We start from the raw sequence: 17,737 nt of genomic DNA, 5'->3' as shown, positions 1-17,737 counted from the left end.
TGACACACAATGCTCGGGCGATTCCCCAACCAAACAGAGACAGCAGCTAACTTGTCAGATGCTGGGTGATGAAGATCATTAGGTCTAGACTGCGGTGGTGTTAACATCCGAAGAAGATCATCATCATCGCTGAAGCAAGGGCACCTGGTATGTTGCATTGAGGTTATTTCGTAGTCAGAGTCTCAGCGCAAAACCGCACCAAACCCAAAGAGATGGTGTCCTTGATCTGGCTATCTGGTCACTGCGGGAAAAAAGGATTATCTCTAACCCGTCCGGTAGAGTACGGTCCAACGTCAGGAAGCCGATGGATGGATGGCGCCGTCCGTCCGCCTCACTCTATGCGACCGCGGGAGCCAATCGAGATGGGAAGTGGGTGTGCCTGACCACGCTCGACAGCCAATCGATGAGTGCCCCGTCTCAGTGATTGATTGCCTCGTTTTGCGTAAAGTGGTGGGTTGCGAAAGGAGATGGAGTGTGGGCTTATTCCTACAGGGATTCTTCCCGTTGGAGAATGAAACCAAGCCCGTTTGGAACGTCGCTGGTGATGGCATCCTTTTTTGTGAGAGCTCAGTTGTAGAAACGATGAAAATAAAATATCAGGAATATCGTCGTCACGATTGAAACGACCCCTGAGGATCTGGAGAAATCGATAACATTTTCTATCTTCAACCCCATGTTTCGTCAGATCAAGGGTTTTCAATTTGTTTTCTCAGCTGAGTTTTTGTTAACACGTACGTCGGCGGCACATTATTGTTCCTGGTGGAAACGCCCAGTTTGAGAAGCAGGGAAACATTTGGTGATCAGCGTCCCGCCGCTGCCAGCCGGCTCTTGGAATTAGCTTCTGCGCAATACCGTAGGAATCGAGATGATGATCTCGCCTACGAGATAATCTCATTAATCTTCCGTCTGTGTGTAATCATTGTCTCTAGCAGGGCTGAAAATAGCAACTTCATTTCATGGGCATCACGTTTCGTGTAATGTTCATCAAACTTACATTACCTCCCTCGTCGGGAATATCTTCAAACGGGCTAAAACAGAACAAGAGCCAACACAGACACAGACAAACTTTGATTCCGTCCGTGTCCTCTCCGGGAACTGACAGCAGGAGCTTGCAGCCGGTCAGAGAATCTAGCGGGTTAGCGCATGACATGTTTTTCACACCGCGCTTGTTGTGCTGTGCTGTAACTTTGAGTGCTGAGTGAGTGTGAGTGACTGGAACGATAGACGAATTGAATTGCCTGGTTTGGAATTGGTTTGCGCCTCTCGTGTCGGATCAGATCCGCCCTCCCCATGGTGCCCGCTCGGTATGAACGTTGTCACTGTCGTTTTCTGGAGGATGCGCCATGACATCTTAGTAGGCACTTTGGTCATGTTTTTTGCTTTTTCCTACAGTAGATTCGTAGTGCGTACCCTGTAGCCAGCCAGGATTGAAGTGATGCCGTCATGGCGTTGAAGCTTGAAGTTGGGATCTTGTGTCACGTTGCTTCTTCTTTTCTCCTTTCTCGTGAGTGTTCGAATTCTTTTTCTTTCTGTTTTCTCATTGTCATGATGATGCTGTGCCGCTAATTACGTAGACTTGTTGAGAGGCGGCCTTCGGAAACTGAAAGAGAGAGGTGAGATGTCAGAAGATATGCGGCTTGCCGTCTGTCCGACTTGTAGGTGGAAAAGTCCTACAATATGGGAATCGAGCACAGACAGATCCAAGTACCGTATGTAAATGCCCGAGTAAACAACGTAGACACAGCCCACCACTTTTGATGCAGCTGAGCCTCTTGCTTGCGATAACAGATACCTCTTTTCAACGCATCTCGTGGACGGCATAGCATAGCATGGCATGGCATGGCATGGCATGGCATAGATGAGTTGTACGCGCAACCAGAAACGCCGCTGGTAGCGGTCGCAGCAAGCCAGACCTGGGCAGAGACTGTTCTGAGCTGCCAATCGCAGCGGTTCTAACAACGTTCACATCCACCGGGCGTGTCAGCGACAGGGGTCATGAGAGTCGACTTGGCTTCTTTTGGCTCTCTTCTTTTTTTGGCATGAGACGCTACGCCGGGGGTTGTTTTATTAGCACCTCAGTCCAAGGTGATCCGATGGGGGTCTTCTTCAGCGGCCACCGAGCGCTCCGTTAGTGGGTGGTTTGTCGTTGCAGTTGACCGTTGGTGACTGGTCAGTGGGGGCCAACGCTGTACAAGGAGATGCCCACGCGCTGGAGCTGGGAGGTGTCAGTGAGTGAGCTGGCTAACTTTAGGTGTCGTCACGCGTGCCTTTGTGCCTTCCACCATTCCCTTCTGATACTGGCTTGGTCCACTTCGTATCCTGTCTCATCCCATTTTCAGTTTGTTTCAATCCATGGATCTCAACAACAACGGCATCTGTTGAAGAACCATCATCATCATCATCATCGTTATCTCCACAAGCTTCTTTTTTGCGACAAGTCTATATCCTCTGAACTTATTTGTATTGATACTCGATATTGTTTCTTTTCATCCCCTCATCTCGATGTCTGATCAGACCACTCGGGCACAATCACATACTTGACAGTCTAGAGGTCTGCCTAACACAACCAAACCGTCTTGGTTGATTGACTGATTGATTGATTGAGTGTCTGTTGAAACACACCACCAAAGATGCACGCTGCATCATCATCATCACACACCCATGCATGCCGCTGTATGCACTGCATTTTCAGCCAGAGCCAGGCCAAGCCTAATTAGACCGCCCACCCACAGAGCAGAGACCACCTACAGAGTCACAGACAGACAGACAGACAGACAGATTTCTTCCTTTAACCTTACACACACCGCAGCGCAACACCCTTGAATATCCTTCCAAGATCCCTGCCGTGATCCCTGTCGGGTCTGAGTGGGGATTGGAAGCCTCATCCTGAACGACTGGCCGCCTCTTCTCTCGATCCTGGCTCACTATTAATCCTCCATCCCATCCGCATCTCATTCACCTTCTTTTCTTCGTCTCGTCGTCTGTCCTCGACTACTCGCTACTATCCCACTTTTTTAATCTTTCGCCCGTGGCAAGCCGTTTTATCTTGTCCTCCCTCAACCATTCAATAAGCTCGCCTCGCTCCAGTTCTGTTCTCCAGCTTCCAGAACCCGCCCGCCTTACTTACACCAGAACATCTCATCGTATCAAGGCTATCCCGTCTCCGAATATCTCGCCTCGCCTCGCTAGAAACACAAAAAAGAAAAACACTATCGCAACATCTACTATTCTGTTCAAAAGAATGAATTTAGAAAACGCCAATACTGTTCAGGAGCTTCAACGTCAGCTAGAAGCCGCCAACGCGCGGAATTCACAGCTCGAGCAGTTCGTGCAAAGTCAGTTCAGAGGAGATCCTACAGTCTTAAATCAAGTCGCACAAAATTTGTCTCTGGCTCAGCCCGGTTTCCAAATCCCTAGCCATGGCCTCTCAAGTGCACGAAGTAGTGGTCTCTCTCGTAGCAAGTCTACAATTACATATCCCACCCAAGTAAAGTCCGCCATCACGGTAATACATCCTAAGCCTTGTGCCATCTCCATCTTTCTGATAATCTCAATAGGAACGGCATAATGGCCTTCAAGCCCATAAGCGTGAGAGGAGAGCTTTCTCTCAACAGTCTGGCTCCGCTCTCCCCATGAGCCGCAGTGTCTCAAATCGTTCTGAATCTCACATGCCTTTCTCGCAGACCGGCAACAGGATAGCTCCATTAAGTGCTTCCATGGATCGATTCAACTCTCCTCAAAATGAATCACCCAATCTACCTCTCGAGGGTGTTTCGGATCGACTGCCCAGTGTCCAGGAGAACCAGCCTCTACTCAACATTGGCATGGACCCCGACGAGTTCTTGAAACAGTGGCCAGAGACAGCTCAGGTCCCTCAAAACTTCGACACATCATACTCTGGACTTCCATATAACATGGTGCAAGACAACTCATTCAGCAACCTCTCGTCAAATATTCCGTCCAGTTATCCCATGTCTTCTGCTTGCCCGTCAATGATTTCTGGTCCCTCTGCTGCCGAGGCTGCTAGCCCTTTGACCCGCCAGAATAGCTCTTTCGACAGCTATGGCGTCGGTATGGAGCGCCTAGAATCCTCGCAGTCCCAAGCCGATGCCCTCTTTACTCCCGATCTGTCTCCCAGCTCTGTCAACATGTACCCCACTGGCAAGCAGTTCAACTCTGAGCAAGATCTCTTCGGTCTTGGTGCCAACCTTTCTGCTGTCAACATGCAGTACACCGACTCCAACGGCAACACCTTCATGACCTCGCCAGAGTCCACCGACATGGAGCGATCTTGCTCCAACACCAGCATGTCTAGTGTCCGATCAAATGCTTCCAACCTCGAGCGACGCGCTAAGGAAGCTCGTGAGCGTGTCCTTCACTCAGGCAAGACTATCCAGCTCGCCCCGAAGCCCAAGGAGGAGGTCGCCAAGGCTGAAGCTGTTGCCGCTGCCAACAAGGAGGCCAAGCTTCCTGTCAACAAGAGCAACTACCAGCGACCTAAGCATCCCAAGGTCTACTGCACCCAGTGCACTGAGCATCCCGATGGCTTCCGAGGTGATCATGAGCTTCGCCGACACGTCAACGCCAAGCATGAGGGCACTGTCAAGAAGTTCGTCTGCCGTGACCCTGCTACTGTCGGCATCGAGAGCAATGTCAAGGCCGTCAACCCGTTGTCCAAGTGCAAGGCATGCGTCTCCGGCAAGGAGTATGGTGCTTACTACAACGCCGCCGCTCATCTTCGACGCACCCACTTCAAGCCCAAGACTCCCCGTGGCAAGAAGGGTGCTAACGGTGATGAGAAACGAGGTGGTAAGGGCGGTGGTGACTGGCCTCCCATGAACGATCTCAAGGCTTGGTTCGTTGAGAAGAAGGTCAAAGTTGACCTAAATGACTCTCCCATGGCTGAGCAGGACGATGTTGATGAGATGGCCGAGGACAACATGGACGGTTCTGGCATGCCTCCTCAGATGGACATGTTCCAGGGCATTGGTAGCAGCATGGCAACCTTCAACATGGAGACTGGCTATGATCTTACCGTCGATGGCGCTGCCGACCCTGCCATGATGGCTAGTGTCAATGGCGAACTTGGCATTCCAGCTCCCATCTCGTCTGCCTCTGGCAACTTTGGTTACTCCCCTTTCAACGGGTCTCCTATCGGCCTTGCTGACAACTATGCCTTCTCCGAGCATGCCACTTCGGCCTACGGCTCCAATCTCTCATCTACCAACACCATCACCCCTGCCAACTTTCAGGACATGTCTCACATGAGTATGGCTGACAATGCCCTCTGGGCAGCTTGAATCTTTGGAGCATGAGCAACGATGATGAAGGTTGACTTCTAGTATCGCTGTTATCCCTGCTCCACCGGTTGACGTGCTACCGATATCGATCTCAGAGTCCAGTCGTCTCTCAGCACCTCGCGCCCCAAGGGATGACGATTGCATAAAGAAGAAAACCTATTAAAAAATCAACAAAAAAAATATCCACGCGTCCGAGCCCGAGTCCAAGATGAGTTGATACGATAATGGCTCATCAGACTGTTATCTCTGCTCGGTGTGCTGTTCTGGCGAACACGCACAAATATTTCCATAGCAAGGATCCTCTTGCTTATGTTTCGACTTGCCTTCTCACATATAATGATTTTCAGGAGAGTCCGCTTTATGATTGCTGCTGTTTCTTATTTCTTTCAACTTTTCGTTACTCTTTTCTTCAACTTCCTTTTTCTCTACTGTCACGGCGTCGATGTTTACAACCTTTTCTCTGGTTTATTTTCAGCGAGTCCCTCGGCAGACTAAACTGGTGGATACGTTTCAAACCTGGCTGTGTCCCTAGATGGGCGGCCAAACGAGGTTCGACCGCTTGAGCGGTGCGACACCTATACGTTTATTCTCGACGCGATCGAAAGTGCTTCGTCGCGTGGCTACGATACATACTGGGCCGGGTACGGTAACTGGTGGGAGACTTTCCCAGGAGAGGAAAAAGAGGAGTCGGTTGCATTTTTTATTATATTTTCTATCCTGTACATGACAAAGGATGAGTGAGCTTCCGAGCATGGCGTTTTCATCGGGAATTGCTAGCGCTCAGCGCTGCGTTCTTGGGTACTTAGAAGGGCTGGGAAATGGTGTTCAGGGAGATATATCTAGCTATTATTGGGGTTTTTGTAGAATCTGAAGGGCATGCTGGGAAATGCCGGGCTTGTCGTTCCGTTCGGTTGGAACATTACTGAGCGGTTGGATGGATTAGTACCGTTTGCCTACGGATAGGAGAACCTCGGCTGGCTTCAAGGCGTAGGAGTCGGAGTCAGTAATAGACCGTGCTGGAAATGCACGCTTTTATCCCTGAATATTCTCTCAACTGCGAAGCCTCTTGTGACGTGACTGAAGATCATGGTTCATGTCTGTGTATTTGTGTTCGTAGACGCGTAGTGCCGTGAGGCAACTCATGGGTATCTTAAATCCTCCAACTCATGTCTTCTTGACCTTATCAGTCCACTCCTTCGCTCCTTTAACACCCTCATGTCCCCTCCTAAACAACCCCCTCTCCCACTCCTCCAAACCCCTCAAAAACTCCTCCCCATTGCCCCCCACCGCCTCATCAGCCTTTCTAGCATGAAGACCAACCTCACCCGCCCTCACAACAAATGTCTTTCTCAAAACCTCCGCTATCTCCTTCTCGTCGAACAACTCTAGCATTTTGACGCCGACACCGTAGAAGTGAGGACTTTGGTCGCGGAGGGGAACGGCGCGCGGATCAGCTTTCAGAGCGGCGAGGACAGTGGTTGAGAGGCATGGTGGGAGGTTGAGGGTTAGGGGCGCGGAGGAGTTGGCTGTTGAGGCGAGGGCCAGCATTTCGGCGAGCCAGAGGGGGAGGGTTAGGGGGGTTTGGGCTTTGAGGCCGTGGGGGGAGTTGTCAAGATGGCCGAGGTCACGAACGTCGATTTCGAAGTGGCAGGGGACTTTCTGCAGATTGTTAGTTTTGTATTTGTGATTGTTGGGTACATGGCGTGGGGGAAATACCTCTGCATCCGTGAGGATGGCGTCAATGTCGTAGTACGACATCTTTGCTGTGTTGTAACTTTTGGTGTATGCTTGAGGGAGACGCGTAGAGTGGATTGGCGATAATTACATGGACGCGCCGATGACATAATCTTCAACTTGACTACCTTACCCTGCACCAGAAGGAACAGCATCTTGATCAAGAACAAATAACAAACAGCTTCTCATCCATTGGGCTAGAATAGAAATGTGACAATTGATTCCATACTTAGCCGACGTTGCATGCATGGCCCGCCAACATTCACGAGGTCCTCTTTTGCGTCATTAGCATCTCAGACTTCGGTATTCCGAGATCGGCGATTTCGGAGAAATGGGAGGTTGATACTGGAATACCGGGGTTATTGCTTTGAAGAAGAATGGAATCAAAGATTTGGTTGTTGATGTCGTGTCGCTGTTCGGTGTTTGGAGAAGACCGAGCTGAGTGACCCAAAGTTCATGATAGTGATGTCTAGTTGAGCTACACCAACCTCATCAACAAAGAGATTCAAGCAATTGAAGCGTGAGATTGGGAAAGAATGATGATAATCAGTCAGATCATGTCCATCAGATCCAAAAGGAAATACCCAGAAGACCATAGACACTGTAACCCAACATCTTCCATCTTGTTTTACTGTATAAAGCCACAACACTAGCCACTAAAGCCAAGCCTCAGATCAAGTCAAGCTCTCCCAAATATGACGACAGATTGATCCAAGCTCCCCCATTCGGCAGACCCGACATTGCCGTCCCGATCAGCTCTTTAACCAACCCCTCCCTCCGCTCGACTCGACTCTCCTCGACTTTTTTTGACATCATCGTCAATTGCACTGTCACAAGCTTGCCTATAATACTGTGAGTTCTTCCACTATCCATCTAGCACATGCCAAGTAAATTGTTTTTGGTTTTGTTGTTCAATTCTCAACCTCAAACTCAATTAACTGATTCATTGCTAACATCAACAGCTTCAAAATGGCTTCCGCTCTCCTCCGTTCAACTCCCGCCCTCCGCGCCGGTCTGCGCGCCCGCTCAACTCCCCTCGCCGCCATGGCCACAACCAGCTTCGTCCGCAACAAGGCCACCCTCCCCGATCTTCCTTGTACAGCCCCTTCAACCCTCACAATCCTCGACCTTCACAGCTAACAAAGCCCAGACGACTATGGCGCTCTTGAGCCTCACATCTCCGGCCAGATCATGGAGCTTCACCACTCCAAGCACCACCAGACCTACGTCACCGGCTTCAACAACGCTACCGACGCCCTCGCTGAGGCCCAGCACAAGAACGACGCCAAGGCCGCTGCTGCCCAGGCTCCTCTGATCAACTTCCACGGCGGTGGTCATGTTAACCACTCTCTCTTCTGGGAGAACCTTGCTCCCAATGGCAAGGGCGGTGGTGGTGAGCCCGAGGGTAAGCTTCTGACTGCTATCAACGAGGACTTTGGCTCCTTCGACTCTTTCAAGAAGCAGACCAACGCTACCCTTGCTGGTATCCAGGGCTCCGGCTGGGCCTGGCTCGTCAAGGACAAGAACTCTGGCACTCTGTCCATTGTCACCCGACCCAACCAGGACCCCGTCACTGGCACTCTTGAGCCTCTTCTTGGTATTGACGCCTGGGAGCACGCTTACTACCTCCAGTACCAGAACCGCAAGGCTGAGTACTTCAGCGCCATCTGGGAGGTCATTAACTGGGGCACTGTTTCCAAGCGATTCGAGAAATAAATATGTTCGTGTTAGCTGAGTTGTAAAGCTCGGAAGAGTTGTTGGGGAAAATAGCGATAACGTGTACGCAACCAAGGTCGGCGTTTCGTCACCATGCATCACCTGTTTGTTTGTCAAGATACCGAGTGTATAGTACCTTGAGGTTTAATGAGAGAACTTGAAAAGAGTAGATATGTACAGTCTCCAGGAGGCAAGGAAACGAGACCTATGTTCCTAGTAATGAAGCCTCAGGTTAGGTTAGTATATCTTAGGACGACTTCAGGCCGGTTATCTTTCAACACTTTTATTAAATATCACGAGTTTCCCAGCTCCCCACTGAGCCTTTAACCTGGGCCTACAATATCTGATACCGCCACCCATGATCATGTGTTCCCACCATCACATCCCATAGGGATTCGCCAAACCAGGAGTCGTGACTCTTTTCGATAGCCATGATCAATCAGCCCACACATCTTCAAGATATAAAACTTCATCATTTGCTGGAAAATACACCGATTCCTTCCGAGGTTGGTCGCGTGTTGCATCCACGCGATATCAGTGAGAGTTAAAAAAGTTGCCTTGGCTTGCGCAAACAAAATCACCATGTCGCAGGCCTCCAAACTCAGGGCTGCTGACATCTCGCAATTCCTTGGTAGGCCGCCAACTCAGCCGGGAACTCCTCGTCAAAGATCTCAGCTGCGTAACTGTACCAGTCACTGTTCGCCTCGGAAGTTCTCGCCTCGAAGAACCGCGCGTACTCCCACCAAACTGGATACTGTCCTGCACAGTCCCAACCAAGGATCCAGCTGATAAGGTTGTTGGAGACAACAATGTTCTTGGGGCACAAGGCCCCATGGGTGAGCACTGAAGGATAGTCAACCCGAAATTGAGAGATCAAGGCCTTGGACACAGCCTTGGGTACCGACTCATACAAAGTTGACATGAGAAGTGCCATGAACTGCTTCTGGTTGGGGCTTGGACGAATTGCGTAGTAGGTATGGTCAGGATGCTTGTCTTGAAGCAAGGTGTAAGTTCCTGACTCGATAGATCCCAGGGGAAAATTTGGCTTCTGCATGCTCTCTCTCCGCATCTTGTGGAGGAGGTTGCGGAGTTGCCTGGCATACATATACTTGTCACTCTTTGTCAGTCTAGGCCAAACATCCTCAAGCAACTCGCCAATCACGGTGCGGGTAATGGCACCGTCTGAAGAAGAGATGTCCTGATCATGAAGTGACAGAGGGAGAGCTCGAGTATGGCCCAGCATGGACAGTCTCTCATGCTGGACCATTCCAGCGTTGGAGATGAGAAAGGTATATGTCTTGGGTTTGCCAGGCGTACCATTCTTCTTGGTCGGAGCGGCCTGTAAGCAGAGGTTCAAGTTTCGGTTTCGCAAGAGTGAAGTAAGGTACTGAGTGGAGTCGTCTGGCATAGGAGCTACGCATTCAGTCAGTGCCTATGAACCTGGCTGGGATCGCTTGCATTCTTGCTTACCATGACCAAGGGGATGAACATCGGTGTAGTACTTTGCCGCGGGAGTGATTCTTGGCTTCTTGTCCTGCTTCACACGCTTCTCCTTGGCCTCCATCATGAGCTCGCTGATGGACCGCTTGAAGGAGCCTCCATCAGAGTTCTGAGAGCCCCGGGAGGAACGGTTAGACCAGTCACCCAAGGCATCTCCATTAGCGCCTGTGACCCTGAAAGGAGCCAAAGACCCCTCTCTCTTGATATGAAGGGGTGGCTTGGGAGATTTCTCTCGAGGAGCCTCAGCGAGCATCTGAACCCGCTCAGGATTCATGGCAGTCACATCAGGCGCGGGTGGAGCAGAAGGACCCGGGGCTGGACCCGGGACTGGATCTGGAGCTGGAACAGGACCAGGGCCAGAGTCAGACATGACCAGTCACTTAGTCGAAGAACTTTCCCGATTGCAGAAAGATCTGTAAGGAGTGAGTGGTTCCAGAAGCTGATAGAGATGGCCAAAGACCATCAAAGAGCTTATTTGAATCGTAGCACAGGAATGCCTTTGTGCATAACAAACGGGAACAACAAACGGGAAGTCAACTCGAGAATGAGGCGATGAGAGGTAAACAAAAGAAAAGAAAAGAAAACAAAGATTTTAGGCCGGTGTCGTCATCTAAAGGTCCCTTCCTCTGAAGTAAGTCGCAAACGCAACTGCCTCGCAACTGCCTGCCACTTGTGATTGAAGAACTGTGCCAGTGCCCTCAGCCCATGAAGCACCCAATCAAACACATTGAAGCCCAATAGTGTACAGTCAAATGAATTGATTGCTTCTGAATCATTGTGATAAGGATTCGTGGTTGACGAAATCCAGAAGGTACATTGTATGTAGGTATCTAAGGCCTGTGATTACCTGCTAAGTACAGACCTCGTGTGATGTTGGTTGAATATGATAGAAAGACCAAGCCAAAGCATGATATTGTAGCATAGACGGACTTCTTCTCTTGTATTAGTAACAGTTGTTAATGAGAAAAATGAAAGGGTGTGCGATCCTGTGCCGACTGTCAGAGTCATCGGACAGCCATGGACTGGCAGCAGTTGAAATCTCAAAGGAACAGGCCTCTACACTCACAGTAACTTCTAGAGAAAGCGGCACTGGTCGACGTAACATAATGCTATTTCATAAGCCCAACATAAATCTGATACTAATATAAGAGGAATTCGTTCTCGACCATATGCCCCAACATTTCATACATAAGCCTATCGTGGTCATGAACAACATTTCTAACAATCCTTTGACCTCAAACATACAAGCCTCTATCCCACCTTTTTTTTCTTACCCCAGGCATTTTCAGATAAAATGGAATCTAAGACAAGGAGCAACGGTGCTCAAGACATTACTCGCCGTTTTCCTGGACCGGCTCCTCTTCCTTTCGCTGCGTGTAATGGCGAGGAAGACGATTCTCACCCTCAGTGTAAGGGAAACCAGCCTCTTCACGAGCCATGTCGTTTACCCACTTCTCATTACCTTTGAGGCCAGGGTTGCAGCCCAGCTCCTGGCACTTAGCAGCCAAGTAGAACCAGCCAAGAGCATTTCCGACAGTACCGACCTCGTCACTGACACCGTTCTTAGCCTCACGAGACATCCTGGAATGGAGCTCATGATCAGTGTAAAGGTCCATGAGATGTCCAGCAACGGTCTTGTAGTCGCCAGGGGTAACGAGAAAGCCATTGACCTTGTCCTTGACCTGAAGGGGAATGCCGCCTTCATTGGAGACAATCACAGGGACTCCAGCGTGAAGAGCCTCAGAGACCTTGATTTCGAAACCCTCACGAGTGGACAGCTGGAGAATAACGTGGGCATTGGCAATGACCATGTTGAGAAGTTGGTCGTTGGCGTCCAGGCGCATGACGCTGACGTCGTCGAGGAGGTGAGGGTAATGATCTTCAAGTTGGGCCATGGTCTGATCAAAGATGATGGCACCATCCGGGTCATCAATGGACCCATTACCGCAGCTGTCAAGGTTAGCAGCAGTTCTGACAGTGGAACATCGTAGACTTACACAACGAGCTGAGGAACATCAGAAATGTTGGCCTCATCACAACGGCGGCGGAACTCAGCATATGAGTCGATGACAGTGGGGATACCCTTGGCTGGGTCGAATCGAGCAACTTGAGCAATGTACTTGCCTGTAGATTGATGTCAGTTGTTTGTTACCAAGCGATGAAAAGTCGTCTTACGGTTGGGCCAATCGAGCTCAGTCATTTGCTGATTTCGGCACTGTTGGTTATAAATGTGAGCATAGTAGCCGGTATCCCACTTGTTCATGTGTTTGTTGAGGCCGTCAATCCAGTCGGTGGTAGCGGGGAGGTAGACGACCTTCTCCTTGGGAACCGTGTGAGGCACAAACTTGGGGATAGGGTGGCTGATGAACAAGTCGGACTCTTTGATGTTGCTCCAGAGGTAGTTCCAGATGTCATTCTGGGGAGAACCCTCGATGGCGACGAGATCGCTTCGGATCTGAATGTGAGATCGGTACAGAATAGGGCGATCAGGTGTGATTCTCTTGATCATGGGGACGAGGCCAGGCATCTGAGGGTCGTCGATCTACACCGGTCGTTAACTTGCGTGATCCCAATCTTGTGAAACAATTGACCTACAATGATGACATCGGCACCGCCATCCTCAGGAGGGCGCAGAGGTCCACCCTCAGACAGCCAGTATCGCTTGGCATTGTCCTCAATCCAGTCAGTGATAGCAGCCTTTTCCGCGTCCGAAATGCGCTGGTCAGGGTGACTGACACCCTGGAGAATGTTGTGCTGATTCTTCGTGATTCGGAAAACGCCAGGTCGCGGCTTGGGGACTAGGATCGAGTTAGAATCGCGTGATTGCTGACATTTTCTGGAGTGTTTCTACATACCATACCAGGTCACATCAACACCCAAGAGACGGCTGAGACGAACAAGAGCGTGGCGCATAAGAGCGACACCACCACCCTGGGGAGTAGCACTGAAGAATGCAATTTTAGTCTTCTTCTCTCGGAGCTTGTTGGCATAGAACTGCATAGCACCCCATGTGGCGCTGGAGCAGGTGTCCTTGTGGTTTTGGAGGTTGGTGAGATGAACACGGAAACCAGCGTCTGTCTGGACAATACCGCGGTAGCCGACCTGCAGATGAGGAACGAGAGAAGGGCCAAAGTTACTGAAGCAAATATTGTCAGTTGCCATCCACCCACGCGGACATTCGATTTTATTCTCAACTTACAGAATACACTTGCGGGCCATGGAATCTGCTTGCTCATCAACGCGCTTGACGTCCCAGAAGTTCTTCTCCTTGGCTTCGTGGTCGGGTCGGAGCACAACAGGTACAATATCGAGGTCAAGCCAAAGGCGGGAGCACAGAGAAGGACTCATGTACTTGAGGGTGACCGGGAGACCAGCTCCAATGAACTTGACAAAGTTCTCATGCTCATAAGTCTCAACCTCGTTGATGATGTGATCAGCAATGAGATCCTGGCCCTCACGCATATCCTCGTCGAGGGAGATATGCTTGATGGAGAAATCATTGAGATAGACGGTGTCGTGGATAGCAAGTGCAATCACGGCGGTATGGTCATCGGCGAAAACGGCAGAGATTCCAAGGTACAGAGTCTACGGTTGAGCTACGTTAGTCGCTTCATGTGCTAAAGATGAGATCGGCCTCGGTCTCCATAATGCAGGGGTCTCAAGAGCTCCAATTGCTATGACGCAAGTTGTCATGAGAGATACATGATACGACGGAAACGGGAAGCACGGGAGATCAAGAGCAAACTTACCTGGAGAGGAGCATTGACGTGACCATCCTTCTCGACGAGAAGGCTCATCTGCCTCTTGCGGTGCGACGTAGCGCCCGTGGAAAACTTGCGGGTGGGCTTGTTGGAACTCATGATGGCAGCAATTGCAGCAATTGGCGGGGTATTGGTTGTAAAGGCGGGGTAGCAATTTGGTGCTAATTAAAAAAAGTATGAGCTCTCTCCGTGACGTGAAGAGAAGAAAGCCCAAATGAAACAACTACGGATGGATGTAAAAGAAGTGAGGAGAGTGAACAAGACTGCGGCTGGGCGGCAAGATATAGTCTTGGTACACCTCCTTGATCAGGTCAGACAGACAGACAGACAGACAGACAGCAGAAAGGCGGTCGTGAGTAGGAGGTCGGGATCGAAAGAGTAGTGGAGCTATAGTAACAGCTTAAACGTGGACGCCCCGGGTGAGATGGCAGAGTATGAGGGATCGAAGGCCCTGGGAGATTCGTGTTGGCAGTGACCGAGCAGGGAAGCCAGACAATCTGCAGAAAAGAAGACCAGGTCAAGCTTGGTTGAGGTACCTGGTCAATGGAGGAGGCCCCGTCAGCGCGGGTCTCTGCAGGAGGTTGACGAGGGTGGTGATGTATGTACAGTACTTGACGGCCTTGTGAGACAAACAGACAAGGAAGCCGACTGGGGCGGGGAAGGGTTAAGAGACTGGGCGTGGGGTGAAGAGCCAGTTACGTTTGAGGAAACAAGGTGAGCAACTCGAGCAGGTGATGATTCTTCAAGGTGAGGAGATGAGTGGTGTCAGGGAATGGAAGACGAGGAGAAGCTTGGACAATGCTTCGTGATATCACGTTGACTCGTGTTTGGTTGAGGAGGCAAGAAGGAAAATTTGAATGAGGCCTTGCCCTTGCCGCCTTTGTGAGTTGCGAAGCCACGGGATGGATGGAAGCAGGAGCGGGCGTAGGAAAACTGCAGGTGGCACCTACTCCTTCTGCGATGGCCCGTCTCCGTGTCAGTTGACAACGGGGTTTGCCCAATATCTTATCTTGGAAGCTCCTGTCAACCCCAAGGTAACAATTTTTCTTGTTACCTGCTGTAAACACGAAATGGAAACAAATTATCAAAGCCGAAGAGCCCGAGATCACGGAAAAGGGGGGGTCAGGAGAACGAGAGATGTAGGGCCAAGTGAGGTAATGGGGAGGTGGTCTGATATGCGCTATGAGATCACCGGATTGGGTGAATTGGATCGTGGACCTTGTTTGACTGTGGTGTTCAAAGACTGAAGAAAGTGTGGTTATGAATCACGACTTTCTGGAGGACACAAAATTGAAAATATTCAAATCTAAGCATCGCCAATGTGCTTGCTGCAGGTACGGCGTCGCATCCAGATGCTTTTGGTAAGTTTGATGAAGGGGACAAAGTGAGGAGAAGAGGGAAGAGTGGGAAGATGAGATGCGACAAGTGACATTCTGAACACTGCAGAAAGAAGGAAAAGAGGGACTCAGTGAGCTTTGTGAGCCCCCCAAAGGTGCAGCCACAGCATCACTCATTCTTGTTACTGTCCATTGAGTTGCTGTTGTGTAATGAGCTTCAAAGTATAATACTGTCCCGCTTCAGGCTAGCCAGTTACTGGTTAGACACGCGGGCTTGGTGATAAACATTGCACAGGAAAGAATGTTGTTACGGGACTCTCAGAGCATTGCTTGTTTCGGTCGCTCTCAAAATGATCACAGGCAGTAAGATATGAGAGATCATTCTCCAAGTTTCTGCATATATTACCCGAATTACATCGGAGAGTTGCAAGACAGTAACGCAGGTAACCTCCGAATTGTATCTATTCTATTCTGTGGGGGTTTCATTGTGGCCACACCAAGAATGCTGCACCTTGGCGCTCGGCTGACACCAGATCAACTCTATATCTTCTTTCGGAAATCTAGGGTAAGTTTATTGGTCTGTTGCTTCAGCTGTCAACTGCTGGGCTGTCACCTAGAAAGTACACTACTGTAAGTGTTAACGGGCCCTAAAACGAGGTAGCGCTGCCGAACCCCGCGCTGTCGGTGGGGTCCGTCAATTCAATTGCGTGAGCTGCCAGGCCTGGGTAGGTATCGTTCCACGAGGCAAGTGTCCGGGGATACGTTTTCCACACGCAGGAAACTGCGGGCGGAAACAAGCCCCCCGACCCGCCGGTGAATCCCCCACCGGCCAGGCCAGTTTTCAGGGCCCGGGGAAGCTATCCTCCAGGGCACCCACTCGACCTTGATAATGGATCCTCAACCATCTCGATGCATCATAGAACAATGGACCTCTCAGGCGATTATGCAAGGGACTTGTCTCTTCCTTGTTATCTATCCCTATCTACCTACTTCATCTTCAGCCTGAATACCAACTTATGTAGGTCAGTTCCAAGGATGCGGGTGCTGCTTAAACGGTTCAGAGTCAACCCAGGGTCTTTCGCCGCTCAATTAATGATCGTACAATTTAAATCAACATGTTTGACAAAGAATTTCACAAACATCCCTCAACACATGCTTCAGGGTCTGCGACTCGTAACTCAGCCTCAACATCTCTCCCAGTCAACTCCCAGCCAACTTGACACCAGAACGAGTCACCTCGCCGAATACGTACTGCATTTCGTACGACCTCTGTACAGATCGTGGCTTGCTCATTTCTTCACCGTCTCAAGATTCGGTCAGCTGCCCTCCCAATCGTATGATGACCTTTCAGGCATCTTGAGCTTATGGCTGATCTCTGACCGAGATATCAATTATTCAATGCAAAGATTCATCATAGAAACTATCACTATCGAGCCCTAACATCCTTGATCGCTGACCGGCGGTGAGCTTGTTAGTTTGTAGAGGTGCCAATCATCCCACTACCGGCAGTACGCATGTGCCTCAGCAACATCTTCATTGGATCTGCTTTTGTACTGGATGCGTCGGACAAGGTCCCCCAACAGATCCAAAGCGGGCGGGTGAGCTTCCGGACGCCGTGCAGAGATTACATGTGCTTCAATTCTCGAGTTTCACAGAAAAGGCGGCAGAACATAGAGCGGTGGAACCCACGATGCAAGTACTGCATGTACCTGTACCGTCGAGCTCAGTGCAACCCTTGCTCATTGAGTGTGGTGACACATAACCCCATACCCTCATGCTTCAAAGTCATCATGGATTGAGACGGACCATGGTCCCTGAAGTCCCTGATAAAATTTGTGAATGGCATGAGGACACGCGGTCAGGAAACTATTGCTTGGATCTGGGTAACCTCATGGACGTTTCAACACTATCACAACATTGGTACGAAATTGCTCCAAAGTCGCAATGACTAACGAAGCGAGTTCGATTCATTCAATACGTCAGGTTGCGATTTGAACTCTCTTTCACAAGCATGCGGTTCGCCTCCAAAACCTGACAGTCACTCATGCGAGTGTCATGAAGAAAAAGGTGACCTTTCAAGTAGCCAAAGAGTGCTAACTTGAGCCAATTTTCCAGCAAAAATGACTTCCACCGGTCACTTAGTCAATGTCGGGCCTATTTCTCCAAAGAAAGCCGTTTCTTATCAATCTGGTGATGTTGCAACTATCTCCACTAAGATAAGACCGGTCTTCGACCATTCTTCGCAGGAGTGGGTTAGCAGCAACCGGCTAGTCGGGATCTACGATGTGACTGGCCGCGCGGCTGAAGACGTGTTCCTGGCATTTTCCAATGTTTGCTGATGTGAGGCATCCTGACCTCGGAGTCACGTAATACTCATTTCACAGGAAAC

At 50.2% G+C, this 17,737-nt stretch overlaps 5 protein-coding genes across 5 annotated transcripts; 2 read left to right on the top strand and 3 right to left on the bottom strand.

Annotated features, from left to right (window-relative positions):
• Positions 1 to 3,241: 3,241 nt before the first annotated feature.
• FPRO_12889 (uncharacterized protein) lies at positions 3,242 to 5,300 on the top strand (the record flags this gene model as incomplete). Its single annotated transcript, XM_031223454.1, has 2 exons — positions 3,242 to 3,505; positions 3,558 to 5,300. The coding sequence occupies 2 exons, from the start codon at positions 3,242 to 3,244 to the stop codon at positions 5,298 to 5,300; spliced, it is 2,007 nt and encodes a 668-aa protein (XP_031088812.1).
• Positions 5,301 to 6,464: 1,164 nt separating this feature from the next.
• Positions 6,465 to 7,058, bottom strand: FPRO_12888 (uncharacterized protein; the record flags this gene model as incomplete). The annotated part of the gene is made up of 2 exons (XM_031223453.1): positions 6,465 to 6,959; positions 7,017 to 7,058. The coding sequence occupies 2 exons, from the start codon at positions 7,056 to 7,058 to the stop codon at positions 6,465 to 6,467; spliced, it is 537 nt and encodes a 178-aa protein (XP_031088811.1).
• A 945-nt stretch (positions 7,059 to 8,003) lies between these two features.
• FPRO_12887 (putative SOD2-superoxide dismutase (Mn) precursor, mitochondrial) lies at positions 8,004 to 8,750 on the top strand (the record flags this gene model as incomplete). Its single annotated transcript, XM_031223452.1, has 2 exons — positions 8,004 to 8,130; positions 8,185 to 8,750. The coding sequence occupies 2 exons, from the start codon at positions 8,004 to 8,006 to the stop codon at positions 8,748 to 8,750; spliced, it is 693 nt and encodes a 230-aa protein (XP_031088810.1).
• Positions 8,751 to 9,351: 601 nt separating this feature from the next.
• FPRO_12886 (uncharacterized protein) lies at positions 9,352 to 10,620 on the bottom strand (the record flags this gene model as incomplete). The annotated part of the gene is made up of 2 exons (XM_031223451.1): positions 9,352 to 10,163; positions 10,221 to 10,620. The coding sequence occupies 2 exons, from the start codon at positions 10,618 to 10,620 to the stop codon at positions 9,352 to 9,354; spliced, it is 1,212 nt and encodes a 403-aa protein (XP_031088809.1).
• A 961-nt stretch (positions 10,621 to 11,581) lies between these two features.
• FPRO_12885 (putative trehalose synthase) lies at positions 11,582 to 14,110 on the bottom strand (the record flags this gene model as incomplete). Its single annotated transcript, XM_031223450.1, has 7 exons — positions 11,582 to 12,200; positions 12,248 to 12,374; positions 12,426 to 12,792; positions 12,846 to 13,048; positions 13,106 to 13,386; positions 13,450 to 13,835; positions 14,000 to 14,110. 7 exons carry the CDS (start codon positions 14,108 to 14,110, stop codon positions 11,582 to 11,584), a joined length of 2,094 nt encoding a protein of 697 aa, XP_031088808.1.
• Between the last annotated feature and the right edge of the window lie 3,627 nt (positions 14,111 to 17,737).

Source organism: Fusarium proliferatum (assembly GCF_900067095.1).
Source record: "Fusarium proliferatum ET1 genome assembly, contig: FPRO_scaffold013, whole genome shotgun sequence".
NCBI classification, from domain to species: Eukaryota; Fungi; Ascomycota; class Sordariomycetes; order Hypocreales; family Nectriaceae; genus Fusarium; species Fusarium proliferatum.
Note: the sequence above shows the minus strand (reverse complement) of the source record. Positions and strands in the feature narration are given on the sequence as shown.